General features: G+C 37.8%; 1 protein-coding gene across 1 annotated transcript in view; it reads left to right on the top strand.

Annotated features, from left to right (window-relative positions):
* LOC138926222 (low-density lipoprotein receptor-related protein 8-like) overlaps positions 1-10,296 on the top strand; it is a 277,297-nt gene extending 267,001 nt beyond the window's left edge. Inside the window, exon 5 of the mRNA XM_070279436.1 lies at positions 10,210-10,296. Within this exon, the coding sequence (XP_070135537.1) occupies positions 10,210-10,235 (26 nt within the window). The 3' untranslated portion in view covers positions 10,236-10,296. The remainder of the gene's footprint in view (positions 1-10,209) is intronic.
* Positions 10,297-24,743: the final 14,447 nt, after the last annotated feature.

The raw sequence follows: 24,743 nt of genomic DNA, 5'->3' as shown, positions 1-24,743 counted from the left end.
ACATGAGCCGAGCAAATGACTGGGACAAACAACAATGACCAATCAAAATTGAAAAAAAAAAAAATTTATTAAATAAGAAAATAAAATAGAATGAAGTAAATTTAAAATAATATATATGCATATTCATGGATACAAGTATGGATACAAAAAGAGCCTTAAGTATTATTATAGTAGAAATATTAGTCAAATGCTTCAATGAAGCATGAATGCTAATATATGAACACAGAGATAAGTTTAATCAAGACCATTGGTCTCAAGTTTCAAAGTTTTTGATCAGACTTAGATCCAGTTTAACAACTATTATAGAAAAGTTCAAGCTAGATATATCAATACCTAATATATTTAATACGTCAGTAATAATTAAAACTGGTGAAGAACCAGAATCCAAAAAAAACAAGAAAGGAAAGCTAACTTCGGGCGGAGCCAAAGTTTATATACCCTTGCAGTTAAAACCGGATATATATCGCAAACATCGGATATAGTTGGCCGATCCTTATGGCAATAGGAATATGTAATCCAATTTTTTACAATACAAAATCTAAAAAAAGTCCCAAACTTCTATCTTCAAAAATACGAAAGTTGATATTTCTACCAAGTACCATTTCCGATCGTTCAGTTATATGGCAGCTATAGGATATAGTCGGCCGATCCTAATGAAATTTGGTAGGTCGGATCAACTGACCAAATATATAATCTGTACCAAGTTCCAGCTTTCTATCTTCAAAAACACGAGTTGGGTTAAAGTTGGGTCATTTCCGATCGTTCAGTTATATGGCAGCTATAGGATATAGTCGGCCGATCCTTACGAAATTTAGCATGTCGTATTATTTTGCCAAAAATAGCTCTCACCTAAAATTTGAACTCTCTAACTTTAAAAACACCAAAGTTATACCATTTCCGATCAATCAGTTATATGGCAGCTATAGGATATAGTCGGCCGATCCCGGCCGTTCCAACTTATATACTGCGTGCAAAGGAAAGAAGGGTGTGTGCAAAGTTTCAAGACGATAGCTTTAAAAAGTGAGAGACAAGTTTGCGTAGAAACAGACAGACGGACAGACAGACGGACAGACAGACGGACAGACAGACGGACAGACGGACATGCTCATATCAACTCAGGAGGTGATCCTGATCAAGAATATATATACTTTATAGGGTCGGAGATGTCTCCTTCACTGCGTTGCACACTTTTGACCAAAATTATAATACCCTCTGCAAGGGTATAAAAACAAGAAAGAAAAGCTAACTTCAGGCGGAGCCGAAGTTTATATACCCTTGCAGTTAAAACCGGATATATATCGCAAACATCGGATATAGTTGGCCGATCCTTATGATTACATCATATTAAAACTAATTAACTAAAATAAAAAATCTAAAAAAAGTCCCAAACTTCTATCTTCAAAAATACGAAAGTTGATATTTCTACCAAGTACTATTTCCGATCGTTCAGTTATATGGCAGCTATAGGATATAGTCGGCCGATCCTAATGAAATTTGGTAGGTTGAATCAACAAAATTAGAATCTGTATTAAGTTTCAACTTTCTATCTTCAAAAACACGAAAGTTGGGTCATTTCCGATCGTTCAGTTATATGGCAGCCATAAGATATAGTCGGTCGATCCTTATGAAATTTGGCATGTCGTAATGGTTTGCCAAAAATAGCTCTCGGTCAAATTTGAACTCTCTTACTCTAAAAACACCAAAGTTATACTTTTTCCGATCAATCAGTTATATGGCAGCTATAGGATATAGTTAGCCGATCCGGGCCGTTCCGACTTATATATTGCGTGCAAGGAAAAGAAAGGAGTGTGCAAAGTTTCAAGACGATAACTTCAAAACTGAGAGACTAGTTCGCGTAGAAACAGACAGACAGACGGACAGACGGACATGCTCATATCAACTCAGGAGGTGATCCTGATCAAGAATATATATACTTTATAGGGTCGGAGATGTCTCCTTCACTGCGTTGCACACTTTTGACCAAAATTATAATACACTCTGCAAGGGTATAATTTTTAATATTGATCAAGAGGATTTGGAAGAGGAAGAAACAAAGAATCTCACTATCCCTGCTAAATTTATGTCTGATTTGGACAGTTCTTCGGATTCAGATGCTAGCTCGAGTATAGTTGAAGAAAAATTTATTACAATGACACAGTCAAATATTGATTTCATCAACACTGCGTCAAAGCTTATACCAGTATTTGATGGTAAAGCAGAAAACTCAACAAGTTTTCTTTATGCATTGGATAAAAGGCGAACACGAACAATAAGCTTTTTCAATAATAAAAACAAAGCTAAAAGGTGTCGCCAGATACCGAGTCGGAAATGAAACAACTATATTATTTTTCCGAGATGACTGTAGTGTATTATAAGCTAAACTGATGAATCTACAGCAACGCATCAAAACTACTAACCAATATAATTCAGAGGTTGAGCAGATGACAAAGCTCTAGAAAGTGCGTACATAGCGGACGGCTTCACCCTTGTGTAAATAGTTGCACGGAAGCAACCGCACAGCCTTACACTGTCCTTAAATATAATAATTATCCACAGCTTGGTGGAAGCCGCTGACGTGGAAATTTCAAAGGTAACTTTCGTAGTCGTAATAATTATTACAATAACTACAACGGTACTAATTATAATAATAATGGAAGAGGTCAATACAGAGGAAACAATCGAGGACGTGGTTACTCAACTCGAGGTCACAATAACAATGACACCCATAACAATGTTAGAGTAGCCCAAAACAATCAGGGAAACTCGCAACAACCCTCAGATATTCAGTAGAAAACTATGCGGTTCACACCATCAATCTTAGTTTAAATATATTTTTAGACTTTTCAATGTAAAAACAAATAAAAAATTTGTATGTTTAATAGATACCGGTGCAGACATAAATCTGTTAAAGGAAAATCCTGATATCTTTCATGATATCCAAATTAATAAGAAAATCAATATTCAAGGCGTAGGTCAAGACATAATACAGTCCAAAGGACTGATTTCAACAGAGATAAAGACAGGTAAAAACATTATTTCACACGATTTTGACTTCGCAATACCTTGTGAAGGAATAATAGGCATTGACTTAATAAAGGAATTCAATTGCCAGTTAGATTTTAAACTAAATGAAGATTGGCTCATAATGAGACCAATAATCTAAATGTATGTTATTTAAGATTGTATTTCCTACATTTCTTGAAAACATCAGTTAGTTTTTGAGCATATGTGTTTCGGAACAACCAATGGCTATTAAATCATCCATATAAAGGAAGCTTGAGAATTTTCTAATCCGGAAAATTCTATAGTCATCATTCTTTGGAAAGAATTTTGCGCTATTTTTAGGCCGAATGGCAATCGCGTAAAGCATACAGTTCTGGTAATAATTCCATTGTTCTACCAGCAAGATCCCAAGTAGTCAGAAAAATTCGCCTATCATCAGATGAGAATAGTGTATTAATTCCAAACCAGGAATTTAAAGAAGTCATTTGTTCTGCAAACACAGTGGCAACAACCCAAAAATGCCCATTTGTCCCAATTCTGATATGACCGATACCGATCAAGTAGTAGATATTAAAAATTTGTCATATGAACCACTTTCGAGCTACGTCATAGTTCAAAACAATCCAAAAAATATAGAAAAAACTGTCAATTTAGCTAAAAATTTTCCACCACAATTCAAAAACGAATTAACATAAAAATTGATAGATAGTCTACATAAAAACTCATAGAAACCCTCAAAGTCAAATAAATAAGATACAAGTACAAGTACAAAAATTTATCGACAATAAAATAGTCGAACCGTCTGCATCCCCTTATAACTTAGCCCACTTTTGTTAGTACCGAAGAAATCTCTTCCAGGGTCTGACAAGAAAATATGGCGGTTAATAATTGACTACCGTCAAATTAATAAAGCAAACTGTTGTCGGACAAATTGCCGCTCCCTAGAATTGATGACATTTTGGATCCACTAGGAAGATTAAAATACTTTTCATGCCTTGACTTAATGTCAGGATTCCATCAAATTGAACTAGAAAAAAGTTCAAGACATATAACGTCTTTCTCAACCAGCAATGGTTCGTATCGCTTTACGCGATTGCCATTCGGCATAAAAATAGCGCAAAATTCTTTCCAAAGAATGATGACTATAGAATTTTCCGGATTAGAAAATTCTCAAGCTTCCTTTATATGGATGATTTAATAGCCATTGGTTGTTCCGAAACACATATGCTCAAAAACTAACTGATGTTTTCAAGAAATGTAGGAAATACAATCTTAAATAACATACTGAAAAAATGTTCATTTTTTATGCCGACGACAAAAAATACGACGTCCTTAAAAAATACCCAGTCCCACATGATGCGGACAGCGCTAGACGATTCGTTGCATTCTGCAACTACTATAGACGTTTTATCAAAAATTTTGCCGACTATGCTCGTCACATAACAAGATTATGTAGAAACAAGAAAAGAAAGCTTACTTCGGGCGGAGCCGAAGTTGATATACCCTTGCAGTTAAAACCGGATATATATCGCAAACATCGGATATAGTTAGCCGATCCTTATAAGAATATTATCATATAACCCAATTTATTATAATACAAAATTTAAAAAAGTCCCAAACTTCTATCTTCAAAAATACCAATGTTGGTATTTCTACCAAAACCCATTTCCGATCGTTCAGTTATATGGCAACTAAAAGATATAGTCGACCGATCGTTATGATTTGGTAGGACGGATCAACTGACAAAAAATATAATCTGTACCAAGTTCCAGCTTTCTATACCTAAGCTTCCTAAAAAGAAAAAAAGAAACAAGAAAATAATAGGATGAAGAATTTCCATGGCCCCATAGCGTATTACATAAAAGTGAATTTTCCTTGTTATACCCTTGCAGAGGGTATAATTATTTTGGTCAAAAGTGTGAAACGCAGTGAAGGAGACATCTCCGACCCAGCAAAGTATATATATTCTTGATCAGGATCACCTGCTGAGTTAATATGAGCATGTCCGTCTGTCCGTCTGTCTGTCTGTTTCTACGCGAACTAGTCTCTCAGTTTTAAAGCTATCGTCTTGAAACTTTGCACACATCTTTTTTTCCTTTGCACGCAGTATATAAGTCGGAACAACTTGGATCGGCCGACTATATCCTATAGCTGCCATATAACTGATTGATCGGAAATGGCATAACTTTGGTTTTTTTAGAGTTAGAGAGTTCAAATTTGACACAAGAGCTATTTTGGGCATGCTTTTAGCAAACCATTACGACATGCCAAATTTCATAAGGATCGGTCGACTATATCCTATAGCTGCCATATAACTGAACGATCGAAAATGACCCAACTTTCGTGTTTTTTAAGCTTCCATGCATATTCATCGTGAATCTTTTCACCGGTCAAATGTTCGGCTTTACTGTAAACATAACCATCTTCTGTTTTTAAGTCAGGGAAATTTATCTTGTTTGCAGAAAACTTTGCTACCCGATCTTGATATGCAGCAGATTTAAAGTGTTCCGAGTTTAAATCCACCAAAAACCCTTCACGTAAATCTAGTGCATCTATTTCATCTTCGTTTACGCGAGACACTGAGTCCGGAACGATGTTCAAAGACCCTTTTCGATGCACAATTTGTTGAAGAGCTAATGCCTACCGAGCTAAATGAGTACTAAGGTCATGATTAGACATAAGCCACTTGAGCGATGCATGATCGGTAATGATGGTAAAATCGTGTTCTTCCACGTTAGCTCTGAAATTCTTCAAAGCTACTATAGCCGCTAAATACTCTTGTTCGGTCACGGTACAGTTCCTCTGCGCACGATTTAGTTTCTTCGAAATAAAGGCTACGGGACGTTCGTCTCCTTCTTCGGATAATTGTACCAAGACGGCACCGACACCAGACTTGCTAGCATCACAATGGATGGCGAACGGTTTAAAGAAATCTGAGCTACTCAATACCGGGGCTTCACTGAGACAACTCTTCAGCATTTCGAATGCTTTTAGTGCTTCAGGAGCCAAACAGAATTTACGTTTCGTCGTCATCAAATCGGTTAAAGGAGAAGCACGAGAGGAAAAATTACGAACAAATTTGCGATACCAGCCGCATAAGCCCATAAAACTTCTTAAGCCTCGTAGAGTTTTAGGAATAAGAAATTCTATAATTGCTTTAACCTTCTCAGGATCTGTTCGGATTCCTCCCTCACCAATTATATGGCCAAGATAACGCCCCCGTCTCATACAGAAATGACTTTTGCCAATGTTGATTGTCAATCCTGCACGCTTGATATGAAATGCAATTTCTCTGAGAATATCAAGATGACTGTTAAAGTTTGAGGAGACTACGAGCAGATCATCTAAATAAATGAACACTTCGTTTCTTAGATGCGCTGGAACGACTTTGTCCATTAAGCGTGACATGGTACTTGTGGCGTTACAAAGCCCAAAAGGCATAACCTTAAATTGGTAGAGCGGCCTACGGCGACTGTAAAAGCTGTCTTGTCACGAGATTTAATTTCTAAAGGCACCTGCCAATAAGCATCATTCAAGTCAAGACTTGAAATATACTCCGCCTTAGGCAACCGACTTAGAATTGCACTGATTTGGGGAAGCGGATATGCATCTTTCTCTGTGATGCTATTGACTTTTCAACAGTCTACACAAATCCAAACTTTGCCAGGTTTGGTCACCATGACTATAGTAGAAGACCAAGCGCTTTCCGACTCTTTAATTACGCCTAATTGCAACATCCGGTCGATTTCGGCGTACATGCTCTCGACCGCCGGCGCCACTGGAAAATGGCGCAGCTTAACTGGCTTCGCTTTACCCACATCTATTGATATAGTTAGTAAATTAGTTTTTCCAAGACCTTCTTGCGTGAATGAAGGAAATCAAATGATGACATTGGCTAGCTTTGCTTTTTCCTCATTAGACAAATCGTGTTGATCAACCTCGGTTTTGCTTTTAACGTCGAAAGCTTTAGTTGCTTTTAACTCTGATATATTTAGGTTTTTGGGGAGTAGATCATTTAGAGTCCAAAAGTCTATACCTAAGTAAAGATCATGTTTTACGGAGGGTACTAGGTAAATTATTAATGTTTTTCTATCCTTGCTCTATTCTACGACAATCTTCATTTGTCCTACTACTTGCTGAGAACGTCCATCTGCCGTTTTAGCTTCAACGTTTATTGGCTTATATGAGGTATTGTTCAACATAACTTCTTTAGCTAGATCTCCTCAATACAACTTATTGAGGCCCCTGAGTCCAGCAAACCATAAACAGTACGGTCGAATACAAATCGACAAAAATGAAGGGTCTCTAGAAGGAGAGAACAAATATGTTTCAATCCGAGCCTACAGTTTTTAACCTTTTGCCAAAACCTTTTAATTCTTTCGGAGCTGCGAGACTTACGGATTTCTAAGATATGTGCAGAAAATGCAGATATGTGCAGTAGAGAGCTGACATTGCTTTTTGATACGTCCGGGGAAGTTCGTGATGCGACCATTATGCGACCATTGGTGCATTCACATCTAATCGGTCATGGTTGATTAGTGACGTGAGGCATTCAAAGTCTTCTGTTTGTACTGCGACTTCGAAATGCCTGGCTTTAAGTTTTTTGCACACTTAACGCAATTTGGCTTTTAGGTATTAGCGGTTCCGCAACCATAACAGAAAATACGCTTTTAAGCTAAGTAATCTTGGTATCTGTGCCCTTCTTTGTGGCAATTCCAGCATACCAACAAAAATGCGTCCACCTCCAAATCGCTTTCAGATTCGGACCTTTCCCGGGAATCAGACTCTTGGATAATCTCTGAGACTTCTCGTCTGAACGGTGTGACTTTACTGTATCCGTGAGCGTGTTTGACATCGTCTAGAAAAGCTTCGCGTCGACGGCAACTTTCTCTCAACTCTGAGACTTATGAAATATCGACATTCAACAACTCAAAACGTATTTCGGGTCTCAAGATGTTTCTGAGGATTCGGACAAGCTTTCTCGCGGACCATGGCAATTCTAGTTGATCGACTAAGACGTTCACGCTATCGCAAAAACAATCAAAATATTCATTGGGCTTCTGTTTTCTGTTTCGGATTAACTCTTCTATGTCTATGTGATCCCTTTTTTGGCGAAATTGTAATCGCAAAGCAGAACACAATCTGGCCCAGCATACTCCATTTACCGATTTATGGTAACGCCAATAAAATTCGTTAGCTTTGCCCTTAAATCACACACTAGCGTTTCTGCAAAGTACTGAGAAGTTACCTTCAAGTGTCTGATGCGTTAGCGCTTCGACTCGGTAAATAAAATTATCTATCGATACACCTGGTCCCGAAAATTGTATCTTCTATCCATTTAGGATGTGTGCAACCTTGTCGGGTCTATTTAAGAGATTGTTCTGTTAGATTTTGGAGAACTTATGTTAGGCGCGACAAAATTTAAGTTTTGGATTTGTTCATTGCGAGAAACTGGTCGATCTAAGGGGGGTGTAGCAGCTGACCTATCTCCATAATTCGTATTAGAGCTAGATGAAGTGGCGATTAATCTCTGAATGCTGTCACTGCCTGACGTTTGTATTAGCTCGCCCATTTTCTCTGACAAAATTATGAACAGTCTTCTAGGTAAGTCTTCTAGGAACAGTCTTCTTCTAGGCGCTAGCAACACTGGATCTGCATTGGCTAGCTGGATCTGCATTACTACTGCGACCACTTCGAGCGCCTCCTGACGCACCAGGGACGTCATCTGATGTATTCAATGTCGTCAATGTTTTCGGTACCACGACTTTTTGATTGGGGTCGCCTTTGTAGCCCTCTACTCTCGGCTATAGGCCTGAAAGAAATTCTGCAAACTAGACAGCTTTTGCTTTTCTTCCAATGAGCTTCAATGGATTTTTTTGTGAAACTCGTGGTGGCATGCAGTTTCAAATAAATCATTTGCTGCCTTAATATCTACTTCGCATAGCGGACAGACTGGCTTTGCACCTCCTTGCAATGCTTTTTTTGGAGAATTTTTTGGGAATTTTTTGGGAAAATTCCAACAACCAGAAAAAGAACCAAAATTTTGTATCCTTAATAACAAGGATTTAAACAACAGCTACTCAAATTTGAAAAATGATGTATCATTAATATAAAAATGATTTTAGCAACATTCGGTAATCCTCACAAAAAAAAAATAATAATAATAATAAAGATTAACCTTTAACTCGAAGGTTAATTTTTGTTTTCTTTTTGTTTGTTTACTACTAACTTTTCTCAGGAAAGAAGAAAAGATTACAGATTAAGTGAAAGAAAGTTCAAGAAGGGAAGAATTTAGGCAATAGCAAATATGGAAAGGATAATGTATTCTCCGAAAATAGTTACTCTTATATTTCAGTCTCAAAAGTCTAATACCTTGAAGATTTAATATAAATAATAAATAATCCTTTCTTAAAGTTAAACGTGGATAGGGCGCTTCCGTAAGATGATGCCTCTATTTTCCGAAACGTCTAAGCTTAAAGAAACCATTTATTATTGTAGTGATTTGGGTAATTAGTAAGGGCCAGAAGATCAACCGCAGTTGATAATCTCTGTATTTTCCTCAGACTAAGTTTTCTGTCATCACATACGAAGTGAAGGCAAATTCTTACACGGACTTTTAATAAATGGCCAGACGGAAAACTAATGTTCTTTTTCTGTTATCCATAATAAATAAAAGTCTACCTAAGAGATTTGATCAGAAATTAAAGGGACCTTCACCTGAATTTTTTTGAAAAAATCGATTTTTTTTTTTTACATAAAATGAAAGTTCTATATGTCTAGAATATATGTACCAAAGGATATTTCGATACGACGCGTATTTCTTGAGCTAGATCGTGTCAAACATACCCATGGTAACAAGAAAGCTATCTAAAGGCAAAGTTTCTAAAGACTTTAAACGCGTTTTTCTCGAAACCATGTTTTCTGAACTCATGTCAAGCACAGGGCTCGTTCTATTGATCCGATTTCCTTCATTCAAGAAGCGTTTGAAAGTATATACTTTTTTGTATGGCTTATACCTAAAATTGACATGAAAAATTGTTTATTTATAATTGTTAAACAAGATCAAAATAAAAAAAAAGGGAAAAAATCAATTTTTTTTCAAACGCCCATAAAATTGGTTTATTTTCACCAAAATTGATTGTCGTTACGTATAAGCCATAGGAAATTTCATAAATTTTAATAATTTATATACATTTCTAATTTCAGTTCACTACCAGAGGCCCGACACTTGACAAAGCGGAAAAAACGAGGTCGACGAGATCCGCCATTTTGAAGGCGCCATTTTGAATTTCCTAAATATCGAATACTTTTTTTATCCTAAATAAACAACGAATCAAAGTTCAAAAGCATAAGTTCGTATGTCTTTTCATTTTCCCGCAATCCATTCTCAAATTTTGCTTCATTTTCGGCCAAATCCAGGTGAAGGTCCCCTTAAAGTTGAATGAAAGGAAAGAGTTTAAATTTATGCCTCGATGAGTCTAAATGAGATAATTTTGTACTCACTAAAGCCCCACGTTGGGCGCCACTTTTCTTAATAATAATAATAATAATAATAATTTATAAATGTAGCGTGTAACGAACAAGTCTTTAGTGAGTTCTGGGATTTGTCTTTGCGGCTGCACACTATAGGGTCCGGCTCTCGCTCGTCTGCTTTGAGGGTGGAGGTCTTGCTTGGAAAATTCCGCATATTTGCTACCTATTATTATTTTTAAGACCAGAATTGAGTGTGCTGACGAAAACAAAAGGCGAGAATCGAAGCCGGAAGATAAGATAGATAAAAGAGACAGAATAGAGAGTTATAAGAACCGGAAGAGATTGAGAAAAGTTATAGATCAGCGATGCCACAGATGTTTTCGTGGTCGCAAAATGCCCGCCCAACCTATGATCACCATCCTACAGAGCTATGCTCCGGTGACCCCTGTTACCCTACGACTGTCGATGCATCAGCAAAGTTAAAAAGGAGTGATCTACTCAAGGTTAATTTTAAATACAATTTTATGCAATATATAATTCCCTAAAATAAGCATAATATAACTCCTATCTAACAGGCGAATATATAAAGGCAAAAGTACATACTAGTGTTGGTTTGCTAAATTTTATTTGTGGTGTGTTTACAAAAGGTTACATAAATTTTAAATATTTGAATCGAAAAAGAATGAGTTGTTTAAAGGTTAATTACAACTTAAATTAATTTTTAGTTAATTAAATTAAATTCATAAAATTTCAAAAACAAATTTTCACAGTGTAAATTATTATTAAATTTTTTTTTTCCAATGTTTTGTATGGAAATTATATACAAAAAAATATTCTCCATCATGAAAATTTTTCTCAGTGTACTCCACCCTAATATAATTAAAAAAAATTTTTTTTTTTGTCTTTCAGTGTATCCTCACTTTACTTCATTTTTTTTAAGTTTTCCAATAAAAAAATTGTGTACTCAATTCTAATTAATTAAAACAATGTTTTTATTTCTTTCAGTGTATTCTCACTTTACCTCATTTTTTTAAGTTTCAAATAAAAAAAAATTTTGTACTCAATTCTAATTAATTAACCAAAGAAAGGTTTTATTTCTTTCAGTGTTTTATCGCTTTACTTTATTTTAAGTTTTCAAAAATAAAAAAAAAATATATACAAAATTCTCCACGTCAATTTTTGTTCAATTTCTCGCAGTGTATGGAAAAATAGTTTAGCACTTACCCCACGTTCTCCTCGGCGAAAAGGTCGACCAATTGGCGAAGACAGCTGTGGACTTGGGATAGTTTTAAATTTCATTTAAATTTTCCATATTTTGCGAGTAACCATAATTTAATTATTTTTGATTTTTATATTTATTAAAACTAAAAAAAAAATTAACTTTAAAAAAAAAATAAACTTAAAACTTTTCGCTTTTACTCATCTTTCAGTGCAGCTCTCCTATTTTTATAAACTATTTTCACATTTTTTCTTTCATAACTAATTTTTTCCTTATTACACCAACACACCAACAAAAAAAAAATAAAAAAAAGAATCAATTCGCCATCGCCGGTTCCTCACTATTTCGATTACCTATTTCCCTAAATTAAATTTTATAATTTCTTATTTTTATAATTTAAATTATCGTTTTCATTTTTTTTGTACACCACTTGGCCTTGGATCTTCTCGTTGCCTTCCTTGTGATTGCACCACACGGGAGGTAATTCCTCTCCAACTTACCCCCGGCTTCTATTGGGGTGCTCCTCTGGCGAAGGACGTGTTCCAAATTCCGCAACCACGGGGCTCGCGCTCGACGCCTCGAGACGCTTTTCTTCGCGTTTCTGACGAAATAACCCGGTTTCGCCCGGGATCACCTTCAGTCTTGGCTTTCTTTTTAATGTTATCTTTCACACCGGCGCACGCGGTGGGTGGTAGAACAAAAAAAACGTTTTGGGAAGCCATGTCCAACTCCGGCGACGATCGAGAACGGAAAGGATCGAATCTTGCTTCTCCATAACTTAGTGTTTTTTTTTTTTTTCTCTCCCCCCCAAGCGTCTTCTCAACACAGCGCTCGATCAGCTGACCCAAGCTCAAAACTTGTGGCAACTCTCGAACCGGGCGATAGTTGGCCAATATCGATATTTTTAGGTGGTTATATATATTTTTATTTTTTTCAAATTTTACGACACTACAGATGCCGTTACATACCGCAATGGAAAGGTGCCATTTAACCCGGTTGCACTCCTCCAAATTTCTCTATGCTTCTTTCTAGTTTAACACTTTTCTCCTAGATGGCGCACCTTTCCCAACTACCTTTTTTTCTACAGATACAAGCGTTTCAATCCTTGCAAACGGTATTATAATTTTGCTTAAAAGTGTGCAACGCAGTGAAGGAGAAATCTCCGACCCTATAAAGTATATATATTCTTGATCAGGATCACCTCCTGAGTTGATATGAGCATGTCCGTCTGTCCGTCTGTCTGTCCGTCTGTCTGTCTGTTTCTACGCGAACTAGTCTCGCAGTTTTAAAGCTATCGTCTTGAAACTTTGCACACACCCTTCTTTTCTTTGCACGCAATATATAAGTCGGAACGGATCGGCCAACTATATCCTATAGCTGCCATATAACTGATTGATCGGAAAAAGTATAATTTTGGTGTTTTTAGAGTTAGAGAGTTCAAATTTGACACGAGAGCTATTTTTGGCAAAACATTACGACATGCAAAATTTCATAAGGATCGGCCGACTATATCTTATGGCATCAATGTTTTGTTTTTATATCCTTGCAGAGGGTATTATAATTTTGTCCAAAAGTGTGCAACGCAGTGAAGGAGACATCCCCGACCCTATAAAGTATATATATTCTTGATCAGAATCACCTCCTGAGTTGATACGAACATGCCCGTCTGTCCGTCCGTCTGTCTATCTGTCTCTCTGTCCGTCTGTCTGTTTCTACGTAAACTACTCTCTCAGTTTTAAAGCAATCGACTTGAAACTTTGCACACGCCCTTCTTTCCTTTGCACGCAGTATATATGAAAGTCGGAACGGCCAGGATCGGCCAGGATCGGCCGACTTTATCCTATAGCTGCCATAAAACTGATTGATCAGAAATGCTATAACTCCGGTGTTTTTGGAGTTAGAGAGTTCAAATTTTGTACGAATGCTATTTTTGAAAAAAAAATACGACCCACCAAATTCGACCGACTTTATCCTATATCTGCCATAAAACTGAAAAACCGGAAATGACCCGAATTTCAGGTTATTGAAGATAGACAGGTTTTTGATATATCTTCGTACACATTTTATTTTGGCTTAGTTTATCCTACCTACCAAATTTCACAACGATCGGCCGACTACATCTTATAGCTGGCATATAACTAAGCGAGGATACATCATGGAATATATCATTTCGGCTTCGCCCGAAGTTAGCTTTCTCTTCTTATTTTTATATACATTTGTAGATAATAAATGAATAAATGCTTTTTTTGCAATAAGTTATGCACTTTAAAACAAACAAAATATTATTTTATAAAAAGAAACTGTTGTCTCAGTATTTTTCCCCCGAAATACTGTTTTTTCTGCTATTTTTTTCTTCGAATTAGTTTTTTGTGCTTTGGAAAACTGCTATAGACACTCATTGGGTATTTTTAACTTGCTAAAAGAGAGGTTGAGCTGGTTGGATAGCTATAATGTGGAAAAGGACAAAAGATTCAATTTAAAATCCCCATAAAGACACTTGTAAAAACATAAAACAGTTACTTTCGCCTGTCCATCCTTGATTGTCCAACAATGCCTTTGATTAGAATTTTTGAATGGTGATCAAATTGATCACCTCGATCTCAGGTCTCGAAACTTTGCTGTCTGTCCGTAAATCGCCAAATCTGCTACCTTTGGTTTGACAAGAAGTTTGTCATTTTTATTAATTATGCTCATACTGCTGGAGATTTGAGTCTAAATGCAACAATGTATATTGCTTTTTGTCGCATTTGAAATAATATTTTTTTTAAACTCTCTCGATATATGGTCAGAACAACCTACCAAAGTAAGTGGACGTGAAAAAATAGTAGTTAACCAAGCCAAAAATCTGGAGTAACCCAGATAAGCAAAAACGGCTGAGCCACAAACTAATAAAATCAATAGACAAACGTAATATAACAATAGTAATGTGTTAAAAAAACAACTTGTGGATAGTTGTTTTAAATGTATGAATGCCACGAAAATTATCTCAAAGAGCAACGATCAAACGAACGAGCGTAGAAGTTCAGTGAACCAAAGAAAAGGCTTCTAGTCTTACTCACTTAACTCACGATCCCGAAAGAGAAACATCGGCAATTAAGAGCCACTTGGCTCTACTGACCACTGACAGCCAAAGGGCACGGTCTTGCTCACCCGCTCTGTTCACTCCGACTCCCGCGTCATGGAGTTTGCTGTGTAAAACCTCCCTCTATTGGCAAATACAAGTTTCGCGCTAACAACAAGCAGTGCAACAATTTCTGCACGGCAGACTGCACGACTACTAAAATGAAAAATACTGCGACGTCAACGACTACAGTGAGTACAAAAACAACAATTTCGAATAGTGCCAAAGCGCCTCCGGCCACACAGATTAGATTGCAGTGCTACATTCAAATTTAGCGCAAGCTTAGATCCAGGCAGACGACAAAGATCCAGGCAGATCCACTAGCAATAGATATGCGCTTCTAGCAGAGATTGAGGAAAACCAACGAGCGCAATGAAACACAAGCCCCCTCCAACCTATATCAGGGAGAAAGCTTGAAGTCCTGTTCAACCAAATTGTGGCGTTGATCGGGAAAGGTACCAATTTTCATTTTGTGCCGCTTATCAAAGGGAAGGTCCATGAAACAATGGTGCAAACCAAGTTCACTTCCGAATCGTGTCCAGATATCTGGACAGTGCTCAGAAAAACTATTACACTTAAGGGCCTATAAGTGGAGCTGAGAGAAGCAGTAAAGGCCCAACTGAGAAACAGTAAGGGCCCAGTTGAGAAGCAGTAACGGCCTACAAGTGGTAGTAAAGGAAATCGAATCCGATGTTACCGCCGCGGAAATAAAAACCTCCCTTAAAGAAAAGGGCTTAGCCGCCAAGAATATAATTAACATTCTCAATAAAGATAAAAAGCCACAACCCTTCTTCAAGCTCGAACCAGAACATGTCGCTGAAGAAGAACAAAGTTTACCCAATCTACAAGCTGAAATATCTTTTGCATAGGAAAATCCTTGTTGAAGAGCCACCTACCATAACAGGAACGGTCAAGTGCAATGCACTAATTGCCCACATGGACACACTAGATCATACTGGACACAACGAGCTGTCTATGTAGTCTGCCGGGACGCCCACAGCTCCGCTCACAGAACAGCCACACAGCAAAACGGAAACTATGATCCTTACCCTCCAACAAAGTATGATGAAGCTTATGTTATGAAAACGACCATGCAAACACTTGTTCAAAAGGATTGCAACAAACTTCTTGCAGGCCACATCGATTCAAATTCAGTAAAGCAACGGAATCCTTTCAACTGCTGCCGTTTACTTCCCTCCTCGTTTCTCAATTTCGAAAGGACAATTTATGGACACCCACAATTCACTTGATCACTGGACTTTGTTTCCCCTGGAAGTCCCACATACTGGCCAACCGACTCACGTAAGCTCCCAGACCCTATTGATTTTGCGGTGACAAAAAACATACCTCGCAATCTATTAAGTGACACAGCAGTCTTGGACTTATCATCATACCACTCGCCTGTGCTTCTAACGCTTCTTCAAAGCCCAGAAATAACCGAACACCCCTTCAGCCTGACGACGCCAAAAACAAACTGGCTTAAAACGTGCCCATACAGAACTCGCCCGAGATCTTAACGTGGAATCGGACATCGACTACAATACGAGCGTCGTGAAAGAAGTAGTCGTTGCGGCTAAAATCTCTATTCCTCATGGGAAGAAATAAGACTGAAACAAATACTACAAATCGAATCAGCAAATCGAACAGCTTGTGCGAGAAAAGAGGCGTATACGTCGATTGGCAAAACAGCAGATCACCAGCTTCAAAGCAACGCCTTAAGGAAGCAACCCGATCTCTCGACAAGGCTCCGAGCTGAAACATTCGCTACACATCTCCAAAAAGTCTTTCAGCCAAATCATCCCTCAAAATCCTTTCTTTGGCACTAATTCAGCCAGAAGCTACCCTTCTGCCAACATACCCCTCTTTCCGGTCAAACGAAATCGAAAAAGTCATAAGGGAGCTAAAACCAAAAAAGGCTCCCGGTGGTGACCTACTGACGCCAAATATGCTGATCGAAGTTCCAAAATGCGATATAGAGGTCGTCTGCAAACTATTTAATGGGATCATTAATCTTGGCTATTTCCCAAAAAAGTGCAATAAATCCATTATTATAATGATTTCGTCATTATACAGAACAATAAGCCTTTTATCTTGTTTGTCTAAATTGTTTGAAAAATGATTGTTAACTCGCATAATACCACATCTGGGAGCTAGCAATAATATCCCAGCACACCAATTTGCCTTCCGAGAAATCCACAGAACTATCGAGCAAGTGAACAGATTAACATCCGAAGTGGTGCTATTTTCCTCGACGTATCTCAAGCTTTCGACCGAGTTTGGCTTATTGGACTCATGCAAAAAATTAAAACGTATTTTCCAACATATATACGTATACGCCAAAGTATACGAAACCTTATTTGCCTCCACTGGATCATAAACTCACAATCGCCACTGTGCCCGGACTACAAGTTACTACTCTACAATTCAGTCATAAAACCAATCTAGACGTATGGCTCCCAGCTGTGGGGGAACGCGAGTAGCAGCAACATAGACATCATACAGTGCGCACAATCACAAATCTTGAGAACTATCACTGGGGCACCTTGGTATGTTCGCAACGAAAACATTCATCGGGATCTGTGCATCCTCGCAGTGATAGACGAAATCCAGATGAAAAAAGAGTCCTACAAAGAAAAACTGTTTTCGTACCCAAATTTTTTTTTGCTCGGGGATTGACTCGGGTTTCTAGCGTATCCCTCCTGCGACGCAACGACCTCCCAACCCAGAAATCGATTTTTAGGGCCGTCTAACTCTGTATCAGTCAATACTGTTATTTAAGTTTAAAATATAAGATTTGATACACCTCTTGTTAGTGTCGCGAAAAGAATACTCAAGAAATAAAAACGTTTAAAAAAAAAACAAAAAAATGTAGGGAAAGGGAAGAACCAGGAAAAGGGGAAAAAGCAGAGCCGAGCTATGCTTTGATTTAAGTTAAACAAGAAAGGAAAGCTAACATTGGGCGTAGCCGAAGTTCATAATACCCTAAGAGTTAAGACCTCCCTCATTAAGAACTTGCAATATAAAATTAAGTTATAGCAAGTTATATATGTCGGCCGTTCTTACTTATATTCTGCGTGCAAAACGAAGAAGGGTGTGTGCAAAGTTTCAAGTCGAAAGCTTTAAAAGTGGAATACTAGTTCGAGTAGAAACAGACGGACAGACGGACATGCTCATATCAACTCAGGAGGTGATCCTGATTAAGAATGTATACTTTATAGAGTCGCAGATGTCTTCTTCACTGCGTTGTACACTTTTGAAAATATATTTTAATACCCTCTGAAAGGGTATAAAAATGTATTAATTCGCCTCCAAATGTCACTTCCTACACATTTTTTATGTAATGAGTGAAAAGTTTCCTTATTTTAAATATTTAGTTGGTGGAACAAACAACAAGATTTATATAAAAACACAGTGCGACCGTTCGCGTAAGAAGAAATGAAGAAAAATTTTCGCACCGATTAAAATTCCCAAAAGAAGAACAGCTCTGGAACCAACCCCATTGCATTTAACCATTTAACAGGTGTTAAATAGCTGGGAAAATGTTAAGTCATAGAATTTAATTTTAATTTACAAAATATAATAAGAAAACAAAAACAATCACGGTCACGAACTACACAAAAAAATTGCGACTACACACAACACACTTCAGCAAGAGTTGCTGGTTGCCAATGTCCACACTTTTAAATTGTTTATTTATCATTTTTATTTTGTGCAATTTCTCTATTATTATACCTTTTGGGTTAGGTCAGCAGCTTTAATTTATTATGCTTAAGTGTGGAAATAATGCATTAGTTGGTCGCAAGCAGATATTAAGAGAGCTTGAGTTCCACAATGTCTATCTCGGGCCGCCCTCTCCGCCCTCTATCGAGAGCTTTAGCTTCGCTATGTCTAGTCGGGCCACACTTACTGTTTATTACATTAAGTCACTGCTTAGCACCATAAACTGGTCTATCAATTTTGAATCCCCAGTTTTTTCTGGCTGCAGAATAAATGACTTATAAAGTGCAATTATTTAAAGCTACTTTTATTTTGGAGCGGATTATCATTGCAAACCCTCAACCAAACAAAAAGACTTAAGAAATAACCATGTTTTACATAAACTACAAATATTGCATTATATCAACAAAATAGGTCTCAGACAAACATTTTTTGAACATATATTTTTTTCCGCGTCCATTTTGTTCAAGTGCAAGTTACAGCAACAGCCCGGCCGTTGGTTTATGTACCCGTTGTTCAAACTAATCCCTACAGATTAACATATTTGTAACCCCGTCGTGATCGTGTCACCCCAGGATCAATCGAATAAAGAAAAAAAGAGGAAAAAAAGAGGCTACTTCATCAGAGCCAAGTCTCTGACCATATTAAAGGGCCAGAAGTCGGTGCTTCTGCCAAAATTTATTATTGGTCTAAAAAGCGACCAGTCGATTATAAAATCCATCAAAAACATTTAGTTTCTTTGACCTTGTAGAGTCTTTCCTCTAGAAAAGAAAACTTTTGGCTTAGAGTTTTTTAGAAAAAGAAATGTTTTTAGGAGCTTTATTATATAAGATATTTTAGGGTTTCCTTAGCTCATGATTTCCATCTTAGCTTAGAAGACCCTGCAGTGATCAGGAAGTCTGAAAGACTCTATTTACTAGGTGTTAGGAGTTCACCACCTACATTATTATCTAACTTTGAGCCATCTGTGTAGAAGCTTTTCGCGTTCTCCATTCCTCCCTTTTGGGAATGATGGTGGTGAAGCGGGTTTCAGTATGATGCCTAGGATTACAGTAGTTTGTGCTGACGGGAACCTCTGTTTGATATGCTTAGTTAAAACATCACTGTTCTGCTTGTAAGGAATTGATCAACGAGTCCCACCAAGTGTCTATCTACCCCAAGAGACGTCAGAGCATCGGTTTTTGTGTTTGTAGAAAGCGTGGTTGAAAGCGCCTTCTATGACTAAGAACGTCACTAGAGCGCATTAATTTTAATAGAGTGATTTTCGAATCTTAGAGCTGAGCATGTAAACAGCAGTTTCTGACATTTTTGTATGCATGCTGTGATTTGGATATAAGGGTTGGGCTAAGAGAAGATTTTAAGTGAAGGCCAATGACTCTTTCAAGAGTCTTAAGCAGAAAGTATGATAGACTGATTGGTTTAAAGCCTTTTGGAGACATATGTTACGGTGACTTGAGCCATGGCTGTGGAAGTTGTTTTAGAAAGAATGATCTTTTAAAGATGTTTAACAGCCACTTCATGGTGATTTTGCCATGTTTTCGGGAATGAGATTTGTGCAGGTATGACTAAGTCGGGACCAGATAATTTGTAAGGCATGAAGCAATAAAGGCAAGGGCAATATACAGCCCAATGAAAAATTTTCTGCTCAAAACTTTGCTTAAAGTGATGATGCTGCAAAGCATTCGGGGAAATGAGTATCCAGTAGCATAGCTAGTGTACGAGTAGAATTGGAGCACTCTCCAATGAGATACAGGGCTGAATATCTGTTTGGATATTAGTTATAATTCTATTGATTCGTGTTTCAATAATAAGAAACACGATAAGGTATTTATTTTTTTTTCATTTCCCCTTCTTGCTGACTTTCGCTAGTTTTGCCAATAGCTCGTCTAGGGGTTCCGGCCTTTCGAAGGGCCATGTAAGACAACAGTGCCCGGATAGGATATGCCTTACTGTTCTTATGGAGCAAATATGGTTATATGATTCTTAGCAAGAATGCAGGGTCTAGTTTTACCTTCTGAACTACCTTACCTTACTTGTTAGCAGCAAGTAATACATGTTTTGAAATTTGAAAGACAGGAAAGAGAGTTGATAGGGTAGAGACCATTGTAGTTCGAACATATGATAAGACCCTGAGAGATCGTGTTGTGCATATGTCGAATTACAATTGCAAAGAAAGAAAATAATAAATTTCTAGTCTTTCTATTAGGAAAATTGAAATATACGCGTTTTAGTAAATACTGGCTATCTACACTCGAAAAAACGACAGAAAAACGACACTCAGCATTTTCCCACGATTTATTAAGAGGTGCAAGTTTATTAGTAAGAGTCTGCTACTATACGAAGGAAGATGATATTTGCATTCCAGTTAAGACCTTTAAAGGCAAATGTTAAGAAATTCTTTTATACAGATTATTTGTGGTCTTGACGTACTCCATGTTGGGGACTCCAAACACTCCAGTATCGGGCGGTCCACATTTGCAAAAAAAATTCTCTGCCTGAGCTTTGCCACACACACACACACAGTTTAAATCTGTGAAACATCATTCTCACAGCCTAATTTCTGCTATTCGCTTCTAATACTAATGCGTTGAAATCAAATCAATTTATTGAGATCCGAACATTGCCATAGAACAAATACGTAGCCATAGAGATGGAGAAAACGATAAAAAAAACGTAATATAAAAAGTAGTGACTCTAGATGAAGCACGTATTATGCGGGAATGTACATTTTCAATTAATACTCTTTGTGTTCTTCAACCTCAGTAGCTGGAGATCCATGTTAGGAGGGTCTTGGAAATCCTAGAAGATTCAGTTTACTTTATAGAAGTGAGTGATTGACTGAAATGAATGGTTTACTAAAGTTTGTGTAAATCAGTTCAGAAACCATCTATGACAAAAGATGTAACCTCCAATAAAATAATGGTGTTAGATCGACGCTTAATAAAGCCATGCTGACATGGAGAAATGATCGAAGAGTAAAGGTGTTGGAAATGAGAAGTAATTTATTTTATAAATTTATATAAATTTATAGATGCTTCTGTAGCTGGCAGCAACGGACTTTTATCCTTTTTCATGTAAGGGAATTATGAAAGATTCTTTCCAATTAGGGGGAAAATCGAGGTTTCCAAAGATAATTTGAAAATTCTATGTAGAGGTTTGCACAGAAAAGAAGATTTGCTGATTGAATGTTACATTTGTAACGGTGTTATTTTATTCGAGGCGGAGAGTAAGTTGTTTGAAAACATTTGACGAATATATCGGCAATGGCCTGATCAGAGGTCGCAGATACATTTTCAAACGTAAGCAAAGGTGTAAAATATACATGTTTACGCTAAGTGCTTACAAAGTTATAAAGCTGCTTCGGATCCTGAGAAAATTAAATCCAGCAGCGACGAATATAATTCCTATAGTATTCTGCGTCATGCACGATCAAATTTGACCAAGTTATTAGATAACATGAAAAATGTTTTTTATATTTAAGTAACACCCCCTTTTAGTATTTTTTTAGGTTCGTTCGTCCTTGAAAACCAAGGAGGATTTGAAGCGGACGGATATTTTTATGGCACACATGAGTCAAAAAATAGATTTAAAGTGTGGTACAGTTTTCCTTAGGTGAAATTTACATCGTTGCATGCCAGAATATCGGACCAATCAAATGTATCGATAAGGCTATTAAGTTTGTGAAAATCAGCCTTGTGAAAAAAGCGAATCCTATTTGCAATGCAAGAAAAATTTTGATCGATACAAGAAATGGTTTCAATTGAAACTTTAAGCGTGGGGGGATATTAATCCTCTGGTAAAAGTGGCAAAGCTATGGAAAGAGTGGTACCATCAGGATAAGATACAAAACATAAGTCGACCTAACGACTAAAAGCCGACCTAAAAGCCGACCTAACGAATTTCCAACATGGTAAATTTGACCTAGGGACATGTCAAACATACCCACGGCGAAGTTTTTATGTGTTAAGGATGATGAGTTATCGACATTAGGCAACCTTACTTCTGGGATTGATTGAAAATCAGAAAAATGATTCAGTATGTGGGCAGTTCAGACGAATGAGGTGTATATGAACAGTTTCCTGTTCCTGAAAAGACAGGAAAAGATTTACCGGAAAAAATTATTTTAATCCAAATAAATTATAAATAACCAAACTTCTGTTATTTTACCTCTTCAGAAGCGAGATTGGAGTCTACTGAAATGGCGATCCCTCCCACCCTCTGCAGAGATCGTCTTAAAGTAGGCCGATTGTTTTATTTTCATCTGACCTTACAGGAGGTCGTTCGCTATCCACAACCTGAGACCTTTTCGGTAGCCCGCAGCTGAGCTGACTCCGAGAGTCATCACACTAATTTTTCGAAAACAAACAATCGAAAACAACATCTGATACCGAAAACAATATCTTTTTTTTTTTTGTGTGGCAACTTTGCTTTATGTTATTTAATCTTCTCTTTGCGAGACTAAAAATAGGTGAATCAAATCTTAAATTTTTAACTTAGCTAACAGCCATATTGACTGAAACAGAGTTAGACGGCCCCAAAAATCGATTTTTCGGTTTGGTGGAAGGAGGTCGTTGCGTCGCAGGCGGGATCGTCTGGAAGCTCTCTTGGGGCGCAAAGACAGTTTTTCGTTGTAAGACACTTTTTGCTACTTGATTGTAACGAACAGATATGCCGCGGAAACCATGCACTCGATAACACCAAGTGCGTGATGAGGCGCATGCGATTGCTGGCTAGTGGGTAAGTTCCCTACAAACACATCTCGCCGCAGGGTCCCTTCAATTCATAATAGAATTCGAAATTAATCGAACTCGTGCTTAGCCTATCGAAAAGCGCAGGCCTAACTGTCTCTCCTCACTGAAGACTCCTGTGCCAGCGTCCTGCCTACTACTGGAACGGTCGGGTAGTAGCATGGCGGTTACAAATCAGACTCGGCTTAATCTCCTTAGTATGTACATTATAAATATTTTTTTTATCTATACTCCACATAATATTTCTTTATCTACTGAACTTACAAACTAAAAAATAATAAACTTCATTTGATATCTCTTAAATCTTAAATGTTGTGCTTAAACAAGAATGAAATTCAAAAATCCTAATCGCCTAATCGTAATCGTTAAAGTTTGAAAAATAAGACAAAATGAGAGATGCGGAGTTCTTTGACCTGAACTCCGCCGTAAAATGAGGTTAGGCGCGATCCTTGATGAGGATCAGTTTGATTTCGGTCCTATATCCGCTGAATTTACCTACTCCGTCGCACCTTGCTTTTCCTGGGCACTGGACACGTTCTGCGCCTTCTTCTTCTTGCTCTCGCTGGAGGCCCACTGAGACAGCTACTCCAAGTTTCACCGCCCGCGATGCATACCACCGTGTTCGCTAAAGCTCCGTTATTCACTTTTTCTAGGTAAAACTCTATTAAAGCTTCTAGCTGACGCCCGCGCTTTGCTGCGAGCGCCGCTTGTCCGGACAAAATGCATTTTTCCTGCTGCAAACTCCTATATCGCAGAGATTCGTATTCCGCAATAGTCCCCGGAGCAGTTCTTCTCACCGTTATCTAGACCACGTTTTTTCCTTCTTTTTCTTGCGTCGAATACTTTTTTCTACTCTTCTTTAAATTCACTTGCTTTACTATCGCTGGCTTAAAATGAAGGGAAAATTCATAGGGACGATAGGGACGCTTCGTATCGTCCGGCCTTTTTCAACACTCGTTTGAACATACCGAATCCACCCTGCTGCTGGGCTGCCAACTCCTGACGCTTTTTTTCCCTACCGATATTTCCAGGCGTTACCACCTCGTTGCCATGTCCGCCTGCCTCTGTTACAAAATGCCCCTTCTCAGGAGCTGGATTAGGATCGCTATGGATCCTAAACAGATCACCCACAGAGGTAGGACTCACTTCCGTAAGTATTTTGCATGGTACATTCCTATAAATCGTAATTAAAAAAAGCCATCAAAAGTTGGAACCAACTCAGCTGGGACTATTGCCGGTTCCGCCAAATATCCCGCCGGTTGGATATTTTCATGGTTTTCATGCCCCTCCTGAAACTTGATCTTTCAAGCACGCGTATCGTACCACCTCTTGTTTCTTTCAACTTGCATTTCCAAAGCCTTCTGAGCTTTGTTGCGAACAACAACCACTCCGGTCCTCTAGCACACCCAACGCCCTCAGAACAAGAAAGGAATGCTAACTTCGGGCGGAGCCGAAGTTTATA

Source organism: Drosophila bipectinata, chromosome XL (assembly GCF_030179905.1).
Source record: "Drosophila bipectinata strain 14024-0381.07 chromosome XL, DbipHiC1v2, whole genome shotgun sequence".
NCBI lineage: Eukaryota > Metazoa > Arthropoda > Insecta > Diptera > Drosophilidae > Drosophila > Drosophila bipectinata.
The sequence above is the reverse complement of the archived record's forward strand: the minus strand, read 5'-3'. Positions and strand labels throughout refer to the sequence as shown.